This window comes from Zootermopsis nevadensis, unplaced genomic scaffold (genome assembly GCF_977971745.1).
Source record: "Zootermopsis nevadensis isolate Lab colony 2312 unplaced genomic scaffold, Znev_1.0 Znev_ptg000016l, whole genome shotgun sequence".
Taxonomy (NCBI): Eukaryota; Metazoa; Arthropoda; class Insecta; order Blattodea; family Termopsidae; genus Zootermopsis; species Zootermopsis nevadensis.
In genome coordinates this window covers 6,549,006-6,559,719 of record NW_028259148.1, presented here as the reverse complement: position 1 = coordinate 6,559,719, position 10,714 = coordinate 6,549,006, and the positions used below count along the sequence as shown (strand labels likewise).

At 35.8% G+C, this 10,714-nt stretch overlaps 2 protein-coding genes across 11 annotated transcripts; one reads left to right on the top strand and one right to left on the bottom strand.

The window, feature by feature from the left end:
• Positions 1-1,899: 1,899 nt before the first annotated feature.
• Positions 1,900-7,498, bottom strand: Glo1 (Glyoxalase 1). 10 transcript variants are annotated; one of them, XM_022079726.2, is made up of 6 exons: positions 7,014-7,100; positions 6,222-6,301; positions 5,034-5,257; positions 4,325-4,392; positions 3,477-3,566; positions 1,900-2,420 (listed from the first exon to the last, which is right to left on the bottom strand). In XM_022079726.2, exons 1-6 carry the CDS (start codon positions 7,054-7,056, stop codon positions 2,329-2,331), a joined length of 597 nt encoding a protein of 198 aa, XP_021935418.1. In that variant the 5' UTR covers positions 7,057-7,100; the 3' UTR covers positions 1,900-2,328. The 10 variants fall into 10 exon arrangements, with proteins under 10 accessions (XP_021935418.1, XP_021935425.1, XP_021935420.1 ...); XM_022079733.2 differs by lacking the exons at positions 1,900-2,420; positions 7,014-7,100 and adding an exon at positions 7,407-7,498 and having other exon boundaries at positions 2,452-3,566; XM_022079728.2 differs by lacking the exons at positions 1,900-2,420; positions 7,014-7,100 and adding an exon at positions 7,299-7,435 and having other exon boundaries at positions 2,452-3,566.
• Rpn3 (regulatory particle non-ATPase 3) lies at positions 7,491-10,701 on the top strand. Its single transcript, XM_022079719.2, has 2 exons — positions 7,491-7,631; positions 9,054-10,701. Exon 2 carries the CDS (start codon positions 9,068-9,070, stop codon positions 10,565-10,567), a length of 1,500 nt encoding a protein of 499 aa, XP_021935411.1. The 5' UTR covers positions 7,491-7,631; positions 9,054-9,067; the 3' UTR covers positions 10,568-10,701.
• Positions 10,702-10,714: the final 13 nt, after the last annotated feature.

The window sequence follows — 10,714 nt, the reverse complement described above, 5'->3', positions numbered from 1 at the left end:
CCAGTGGGAATTAAGCTCCCAAGTCAGTACATACATAAAAGTTCCCAGATAAAATTTTAAATCCTGGAAGTGTTACGGGTTTGAAACTTGGGGTGACTTATTGGTCATTTTTTAGGTGTTTGTGTTTCCTACATGGAAAGAAAGACAAATGAGACAGTATTCATTCAACCACTTTGGGGATTTAGGCATAAATTGGAAAGTAATATTAAAATGGACCTCTGAGAAACAGTTGCTTATTGTTGAAATACATGGTATGACACTCAGGTGAACCATGTAAGGATTAATATTATAATGACTATTTTAAGTGCATCATGACTAATCCCAGATAAATGTAATAAAAGGAATTGGAAATCCCTGCCTCCATGGAAATACACAGCAAAGTTAGAAATTAGGAGACTATCTTTCTTTTGTGAACATAATAACACAGAGGATTTGTATGAAAAATATATTCAGGAACTTTTCATAAATTCAATGTTAAATAATTTCTTTTAAATTAAAAGTTTTATCAGTATTATTCTGAATCCATACAGGTACCAGTTATCATCAAATCAACACCCTTATTATACGTCCAAACACAAACTGAGATAAAAGAGTGACTACAACATCTATATAATACTCAGATTTAAATATTTACATTTCCCACCACTGCTGGCAGAGATTCTGCCTCTACTACCAGATAACATAGCTGCATGTAGCAAACTGAAATGATGAATGAGAGATATGGAGGATCAAGCTAATTAACATTGAAGATGCACGATTATTTTTTACCACCAACTTAATCAGTCTTGGTACTGTAACGTTAATTCAGCTTAGATATATCAGCATTGCTGAAGGTGTTCAACACAAAAATCATAATGGTGATATAATAAGAAAATCTTTCAGAATGTTGTTTACTGACAGATTTTTAAATGGCAACATCCAACAGATAATGAAGAGAACAAATGAGAACTGTAATAACTGTCATTGCCTATTTTCTTATTTTAATCTGGATTTACTGGCTGCCTGACATAACTATACCTATCAGGCTCACTTCAAGGTGATTTGTTGCAAACTGCTACCTCCTTTTGTTTATCTCTTGAAATACTACTAAAATATACTGGCAATATCCCACAATTTCTGAAGTCACTATCAAGTCATAAAATATGCATAATTCCTTACTTTTATAACACAGCAAATCACTGCTCAGTGTTAGGTTCCTCCAAAAGGTGATCCCTCAGCTTTCCTTACTCTGCCAGACATCATACACAAGTCATAATGCAGTGTTCACTTTTCTAGCCTATGTGAAAAACACATATGCATATAAATGCTCACTACTTTTAATATGCTTAAACCAAATGATGTCATTCATGACTGAATGTTGCTCATTGTTTTATAAAACATAGTGACCTCTCTTGGTTTAATGTTTTTTAAATACTTTTACTTATATTATTGAGTGTAAAAAAAGTACAAAAATCCCACAACTTTATAACCTCCCCAGTGAACAAAACGAACACATTCACTGCCAATGAAGACGGATGTTCTTCAACCAAAGATGGCTTACAACAACTTCACTTAGTTGATAAAACATTTCACCATTCAAATACCACTAATATTTCAAAGACAATAACAAAAGCTTTGAGAAACCAAAATACTCATTTTCAATGGAATTGTTTATTTTTACAGCTGGAAACAATCAGTTTGTTTAGGATGGTTGTTCAGCCAACACACACAAAAAAAAAGCCTGGCAATGAATGTGTTAGAAATGAGTTTATGGCACAATACCTTACCACTGTCCATACTCTACACATTGGTAAGTACAAGACTGGCCTTAACTGAAACAGTATTTTTTTTACTGTCATGGTATAAAATCATGTTACAATGGACTATGGATCATATAATAAATTTTTCTGACAGCTCATATAATAAACTACACAATATATTACATACAGAAGTTTACAATTTGAAAGGGCTACAACAAGGTTTCCATTAGTTCTGACTGCCTCATCATCCAACTGGTCAAAATGTAAAGAGATCCCACCTAATTTAAAATTTAAATTGCAGAAATTATCTAACAGAAGTCTCACAAAGAGGAACTGATAAATGTAATATTAATAACTGCAAACAAATGGTGCATGTTAAACCATTTGTTGACTGAGAAAGTAAGGTAGGACTAAATATATTACCATGATGTCTCACCATTTCTTAAGTCACGGTACTGCAGTAATTATTTGATTATGTTTATGATGGAACTTGTTTATAATCTGATTTTACAAGGAAATCATCTTGATATACCTGCCTATAATCATGTTTGCTGTATACCAATATTTTCAGATCTTGAAAGAAATCAAACTATTGAAGCAACTTCCCCATTCCTGTCGGGCTCAAGATTTCAATCCAATAGCCATCAGGATCTTTAATAAAGGCAATTCCTTTCATTTTACCTAGAAAATATAAAAATAATGAAACAAAATATCTAGTAAAAGTATGCTTTATTCCAAATGGCAGTACAGCCAGGCTTGAGGCTAAATCTTTTCTACAGTACAAATTTTCTGAACCTTTGCTGAAACATGATCAAACTCTTAGGATGCAAGATTAGACCATCAAAATGTTTGCACATAACGAAACAATACAGAAGAAAGCAAATATACATGTCTTTCTCAAGATAATATGGCCAGTGTTATCAGTATTAATAGTGAATATTCTTTTATTTTCTGCTAGTAAGAGTGTGATAGAAATCTTGCTTTCTGGCACTCATAATGTAATGCACAATGCTACACAGCCATTTTGTCATTGAATTACTGTGCAGAAGTAATAAATCTAAAAATCCATACATCAGCTAATAAAAAGCTAGTTCAGTCATAGCATAATAAACAAATTTAATCTCATACAGTAATCTTCATGACATTCACTGATATGCTTACCATTACTGAGCATACAATTTTACAAAAATAGGGGAAGGAAGATAAGAAAATATATATTTGAGTCAACCTAATGTTTGAAACTCACATATTTTTATTTGAAGAAATAGTGACAAAGTCCGACATTAAAACCTCTATTGTTAATTTTCATTAAGTTCTTTTCATATGAGGCCTTTATAGTTATTTGTTATAGGTGCATACCAGTAACACTCAATATCCTGAATGATCATCAGAAAGAAAATGTGTTTCTATGAATAGTGTAAACACTAATGCAGAAGAGTACAATTTCCAGGAACTATTTTTTGTACTAAATTCACAGAAAGTATCAGGCACATGAAGTTAGCAAACCTGCATAACTGTTATGAACAATTTGAAGTTACAGAAGTAAATTCAGAAGATATATGTTCCTTTTTTCAAGCCAGTGTACCAGAGACATTCGAATATGGACAGTTATGTTTCATAACAATTATCACAGTCACTATGACAAGGTGATTAAATAAGGGGCACTTGCGCATCCAGACTGCCTGCCAACAGTATTTAAGAAACCATATTTTAGATTAAAAGATGGATATATCTTACCATCATTAGGCTTCTTTACAAATTCCACATTAAGTTTCTCAAATCTTTCACACGCTTTGTCAACATCAGGAACAGCAACTCCTATATGGCCTGGAAGAGTAAGTAAGAAATACCATGTGATTACTTTTATTATAAATGACACCATGCAGCAATGTCCTTCTTAAGATGCCAGAAGCCACTCCGCTAGTCAAGAAACACCCTTCCTTTTATTATGGGCCCATGTTTGTCAATTTTCCTATGACCTGATATATCTCCTATCCCAATATAAACCAACTACTTTACAACCTTCCTCACTTCTGCCCTGATGACAGAGACATTATGATCATCTAAAGTACTGGTGATAAGAAAACTTCTGCATCATGCCAGTACCCAAAAGCAGAATCAAAATGAAAGCTTGAAATGAAAGATGGACTTGCCCCATGTCAAAACACCATGCTATGAGAGAGCATTCTATAATTTTACACTAGATGGTGCTTCACGCTTTTGCTTCTTCACCCACAGAAAAGCATTTGGCTAAGAGCCTGAGAAAGTCCAGAGCCAGTCTCAGACACTTAGGGGAAAAAGAAAAATCTCTCCTCTTCCAGGAATCAAAGCCCAATACTCTAGCTCATAGCCAGTCACTACTGAGATAGCTATCTTATGTCATACATCTCTCCCTGGTAACATTACTAAAAGAAGACTTGTTTCATTTATTAAACCTTCCCCTGTAAGAAAAAGAACTCATTAAAGTATGGTGTAGCCAATCACTGTCATTTTTAGAAGCTCAAGTCAACTGAATGATAAGCTGAAAAATCACAGGCATGTCTCCAAAAGGACTAACTTGTAAAAACAAAAAAATAAATACTTACCAAACCCTCGTGGTTCTGAGTTCCCATTGTGATATTCTGAATCAGGATCACTTTCAGTTCCCCAATTACTACAAAAAGAAAAGCATGTTCTGTTTCATTCTGTTCATAACAGATCAGTCAAAAACTCAAAATATTCCAAGAGACACTACACTGTCTAAAATCTGTAACCACAAAGATGCTGGAACAGCATATTATGACAGATGGGATCTCCTACAACTTCAGTACTCTAAGAACAAGTATAAAGATGGTTCTCGAAACATTGGCGTTTTCTCCATTAAACCACCTTACACGGCTGGTAGCACAGGAAGAATTCATTATAAAGGTGTATAGTTCAACACACACTTCAGAAGTCAAAAATGATATTAATGGGAGGATCTAAGAAAACTTACAAGTCCTTCCTTTAGCTTTGTAACTAAATGTAAGTTGATTACTTGTTCAATTGTTCACAGATATTTTATTAAGAACAATATTTACTAACTCAGTTATCTTCCACAATCCATGTCATCACAAGTATCTTTAAGAGTCCTTCTGAAAGCACCTGTTAAAATCATGTATGTTATGCTGGTTATGATGTACAGAATAACATACTACCATGACAGACGCAAAGCAACTTCTTCAGTCTCCAAAAGGAACATGAGGACTTCACTCACAAATGAAAGCATACATCTAATGAAATTATTATATAACATATCTTTAGCAATATACTCACTGAGTGAGTTCAAGAGTTGCCTTCCTTGAGAATGTCCACTCACTGTGTGCTATAGGATCTGATGGAATGTCTTCAGCTTTTTCATATCCCATAAAATATAAAGAAAATTTCATCTCTGGAAAATCCAACTTCTGTAATAGTGTCATTCCCAAAACCTTTGTATAAAACTCTAATGATCGCCGTGGATCCTTAATGCGATACATAGTTTGTTGGAATATAAATTCCTGCAAAGAAGATACATTACTCTAATAAATGCATAAAAGATGTTGAGTACTAAAGTTCAGATCCAAGCTCTTTAGCCCTGTTGGACAAAATACAGAAGGAGATGTGAAATAAGGAAACGCAACAGAATAAATCATGAGGCCACTGCTTAAATGATCTACACAACTATTATCCACCTTGAAAATACTGGACACTAGCCACTTCCACAGTAAGAAGCTGGCAACTAACAGCCTTTGCTGAATGATACAGAAAGAATCTGCCCATAGTGAATTATATTCCTGGTCAGTAATACTAGCTTGTTAATAGTAAACCATTTACTCATGAAAGAGAACTGTTGCATAGAAATCATAAAAATTGTTACTAGAAATTATAACACTTGTGTTATCAGCAAATAATATGGGTTCTGATAAGTTATTTAATGTTGGAGAAAGGGCATATAAGTATATTACAAATAGCATGGGCCCTAAAATTTGATGTTTTACCTTATTTACCCTACAGCAAATACCTTTGACAATGAATAATGTCCAACAGGTACAAATCATCAAATATCACAAACCTAATAAATTCAAGAAATTCCTTGTTATATGAAATTACATAAATCACTGTCCTAGCATTGTGAACCCTCTTAATATAACCATCTTAACAGGAAACCTCCGAATAAACTAATGACTATTTCACCATTTAATTTAAATAAAATCAGTAGCAAGAAGTTTCATCATACACTGTTCATATCATGTAAGATCTTAGGTTTTCACAGCGGTGAGTATGAAGATTTCTGTCTTCTGGGTTGTTGCGCTGTGTACACTGGTCGATGTTAACCAACGTTTCAGAGGTCATACTGCCTCCATCATCAGGGCGATGAATACAGAAATATTCATGTTCATATCATGCATGCAATGTGGTTACTTGTAGTCTTTAGCTTTAATAAAAGTTCAAAAACATCTCCACAGTGGAAAAAAAACTCACTTTTGTTTCTGGATCTGGTGGGTTGCAAATCTCTTTTGCCTCAGTATTGGATAAACCTGTTGTATCTCCCATGTCCTTCTCTGAATAAAAAAATTAGAAAATAAATATATTGTGCAAAACAGCAAACACTATAATTCTTGCAACAAACATGGATAAATGGTTAACTGAAGACCAAGAAAGATATTCTCTAATTTTAAATGTAAACTCTTTACTCATATGACACAATTCAAGAAACAGGGCCTTGTAGGATTTGAGGTTTTTACAAAGGTGAGTCAGAAGAAGGCTGTCTTCTGGGTTGTTGCACCGTGTAGTCTGGTAGACGTTTCCCGACGATTCCCCTGATAATGGAGGCGGCACAGGACCTCTGAAACGTCGGTAAACTTCTACGACTACACGCCCTGATGATGAAAGCAACAAGGACCTCTGAAACGTCGGTAAAATTTTATCACACTACACGGCGCAACAGCCCAGACGACAGCCATATTCAAACAGGGTTTTATTTAACATTAAGTAAAACAGATTAGGTAATATGTGTCCCAAAATTTTGTATGCTAATACTCAGAGCAAACTGTGCCTGACCAAATTACTTCAGAACAGTATCGTACAAAATTCACTTCGCATCCTCCATAACACCTCTGATAAAACACCAAAGAACTTCACGCCACAAACATATCACCTCATCATCACAGCGCACCACCCATATTAGACAACAAAGCACCCACGACCGGCAATGACTAATTGACATTCCCAATAACCGATTCTGAATGGCCAATACCAACAATGGTCACTCACTGTAAATAATTAAATGATTAAAACTGTAAACATTAAAGGGCATTCTGACGTAAACTAATTGTCCACCAATAGGACCAGTTCTGGTGAACAAACCTTTCTATTTTGGTCAACTTCTGAACCTGTCGCAAAACAGAAACTAAGTAAACACTAACCAGCAGCTGGTGGTAACTCATCTTATGAGAACCCGATGTTCATGTGGGATTTGATGTTCAGTGGTTTCCCCAAAGCGTATAGTTTCCCAAAAACTAACTTCCACAACGTACAAATTAGAGATTATCTACATACCTTACGTATTCCAGGATCCAATAAACAAACAGTATTACCTCGACCGGCACCTAAGGCCCACCTTCAAAAAAATTTCAGCACTTATCATAAACACTTATACATACTTACAACTGATAAGCTTGTTATCCACTTTATATAGATGGCTGCATTATCTGTGCCTTTCGCAGCATTGATACAGGTAGTCCATGGATATATTAACGTACTTCTTCCGTGGTGCTATAATTCAGTAAACTGTGGTCTGAATTAGAACTGTGAACAATCTTTGGAATTATTACATTGCGTATTTCATCAAGTTTCCATTTTAAAAATAAATATTTATAATTGTAACTGATTGTGAGTATCATGAAATCATAATACTTTTGTATAATTCTGGTACGAATTACTTACAGTATGTAGTATCAATCGTACAGTAGTTGTTTGAGTGTTATATTTGTCAGAAGATTTTAGGTTAAAAGGCCCAAATTTGCGGTTGTATATAATTTCATATGATTTCTACACAATTTTGCTAACACAGATAGACTGCAACATGTAAGGCTGCAGCAAAAAGAGTTTGTTTGTGTGTAATGCAGGTTCTCTGGAAAAGATTGTAGTAAAACCATTGTAGTAATTTTTATCTTTTCATGAGGTCCATCCACATTTAACCTCATATTAATTAGACTGCGGCAAAATTTCACTGTTCTCCTATATTTGTGGCATGGTTATGGACCCATAGGGTGATGATATGCGTGATATCAGAAGTCAGTACATTTGCAACAACCCATTCCAGTTTAACACATTTTTTTGCGTAGTAGAGTTCTTTAATGGAGTACATTGAGCAATTTTTTTGTCTATAAAGGATGAGCAATTTATACAATGTTTTTCAAACAAAAAAATAGCACTGGACATTGGCAATGAAGAAATCTGAAACAGAGAAGTGCTGCATTGTAGGAAAAATTGAATGAAAGATAATTTTTCAATGCTGGCTCAATTTTGTCTTTAATGATTTAAACTTTTAATGCTCTCCTTTCCTTTCTGGTAGCTAATGAGGTCAGAATTTGGCATATGGAGGTGTCATATTTTTGTTTGTAATATATTTGTCAGTATTTAAATTAATACATACTTTGTTAGTAGAAGAAGTTTATGCAATTTTTTTGTTTTAAGCATTTGTTCAGACTAGCAGAGACATCATTAATGGAATTTTGAAAGTAGTCACAATCAGGATGATACATAATAATACTAGTATTATCAGTGAATAGTATAGGCTTGCATTGAGAATCAATAATAGGAGGGTAAATACCAAGTGAAACCAAGCAGAATTCTGTGCTTTGACCTTCTGGATTATGATACTGTATAGTCTTATAGGTGGTTACAAGTATTTCAGAGGAATGTATTACTTCCATTTTCAAGTAAGAGGTTGTGAAAATAGTTGACATTATTACCCAGATCAGAATTGACAAGTGTCAGCATGTACAGGATTATGGGCACTAGGCCTCAATAATGCTATGTACACCTGTTTCAAATCCTTTTCGCCAATTTTAAGATATGCTACTCTCAGATCAGAAATTTGCACTCTGGGGATGATGGTGTAGATGAAAAAAACAAAGGTAAATGGCCGAACAGTTACATTATCATATTCTTGAGATCAGCCATTTGTTCAAGATTTGCTAGTGGGAAAACACAGAGGCATGATGCCATATCCATTACTAATTACAAATGCTATCAATATGCTGTAGTTTTTCTAACCTTTTAAGTTTACAAAGGAATAATTTTTTATAGGAGATTTATCAGCAATGGTGGCATTAGCAGAACAAACTGTTGATGTAGAAATGAAAAATGCTGACAGCCCTTCAGGTGATGGAGATACTGGTGACACTAAAAAGGACACAGATGCACTTACAATTCAGGACATCAGAGAGCATGCCCGCCAGATTGAAAAGGCAGTTCAAAGTAAAGAGCCAAGATTCATTTTAAGGGTCCTGAGAACATTGCCAAACACACGAAGGAAGTTAAATCCTCCTGTTCTAAGAGGAATTATCATTGGATTTTATACTCATTCAGCAACTGAAAGGGATGCACTGTTGGCATTTGTAGAAGAACCTATGGAAACTGAGAGCAGTAGCAGCCAACGAATGAGGAGCAGCAAGAGCTCAGTTACTCCTCTCCTTCCTGAGGTAGACACTTACATTCATCTCCTGGTGCTACTTAAGTTGATTGATGGCCAGAAATATGGTGATGCTGTCCAGTGTTCAGATCTGTTAATGCAAAAAGTAACAGCTCAAAATCGCCGCATCCTTGACCTGATGGCAGCGAAATGTTACTTCTACCACTCTCGCAGCTATGAGCTAACAGACCAACTAGAAAAAATACGCGGCTTTTTACATTCAAGATTACGAACAGCCACACTTAGGAATGACTATGAGGGACAAGGAGTGCTTATCAACTGTCTCTTACGTAACTACTTACACTATAGTCTGTATGATCAGGCTGATAAATTGGTATCCAAGTCAGTTTTCCCAGAAACAGCGAGTAATAATGAGTGGGCTCGCTTTTTCTACTATCTGGGCCGTATCAAGGCAGCTCGTCTCGAGTACTCTGCCGCACATAAGCATCTTGTCCAAGCCATGCGTAAAGCTCCACAAACTGCGGCTGTCGGTTTCCGTCAGACCGTGCAGAAGCTGGCAGTGACAGTGGAACTGCTGCTAGGTGACATACCAGAACGTCAGATATTCAGGCAAGCTGCTCTGAGACGATCTCTTGCGCCATACTTCCAGCTTACCCAGGCAGTACGAATGGGAAACCTTCACAGATTTGGTGAAGTGTTGGAAAATTTTGGGCCTCAGTTTCGTGCAGACCATACATTTACCCTCATATTGCGTCTTCGTCATAATGTAATCAAGACTGCTATTCGCTCTGTGGGGCTGTCTTATTCCCGTATTTCTCCCGATGACATTGCACATAAGTTGGGACTGGATTCACCAGAAGATGCAGAATTCATCGTTGCCAAGGCCATACGAGATGGGGTTATTGAGGCTACACTGGATCCAGAGCATGGGTACATGCGCAGCAAGGAGACCACAGACATATACTGTACAAGAGAACCACAATTGGCTTTCCATCAGCGGATCTCTTTCTGCCTGGATCTTCATAACCAGAGTGTGAAAGCCATGCGTTACCCACCAAAATCATATGGTAAAGATTTAGAATCTGCAGAAGAACGGCGAGAAAGAGAGCAGCAAGACATGGAGTTGGCCAAGGAAATGGCTGAGGATGATGATGATGGATTTCCATAATTTATCTAAACATCACTGGCATGTATGCTTTTTCCTTTGATTTTATGTTTTGTTTGGTGTAGAATTTATCTCTCACTAAGAAGAGATCTTTCAGGTGCTGCAAGTCAGAAATAAATAAAAATCTGAATGAAAAAGTGGACAGTTTTC

What these genes read in the sequence shown, in the direction of transcription:
- Glo1 (XM_022079725.1), bottom strand. Translation starts at nt 7,056, where the DNA reads ATGCCCTTTAATGTTTACAGTTTTAATCATTTAATTATTTACA. An exon ending in TAATCATTTAATTATTTACA is followed by an intron (nt 6,302 to 7,013) that starts GTGAGTGACCAT and finishes TTTTTTATTCAG; the next exon opens with AGAAGGACATGGGAGATACA. An exon ending in CTCAGAACCACGAGGGTTTG is followed by an intron (nt 3,567 to 4,324) that starts GTAAGTATTTAT and finishes TTACTCTTCCAG; the next exon opens with GCCATATAGGAGTTGCTGTT.
- Rpn3 (XM_022079719.2), top strand. Translation starts at nt 9,068, where the DNA reads ATGGTGGCATTAGCAGAACAAACTGTTGATGTAGAAATGAAAAATGCT.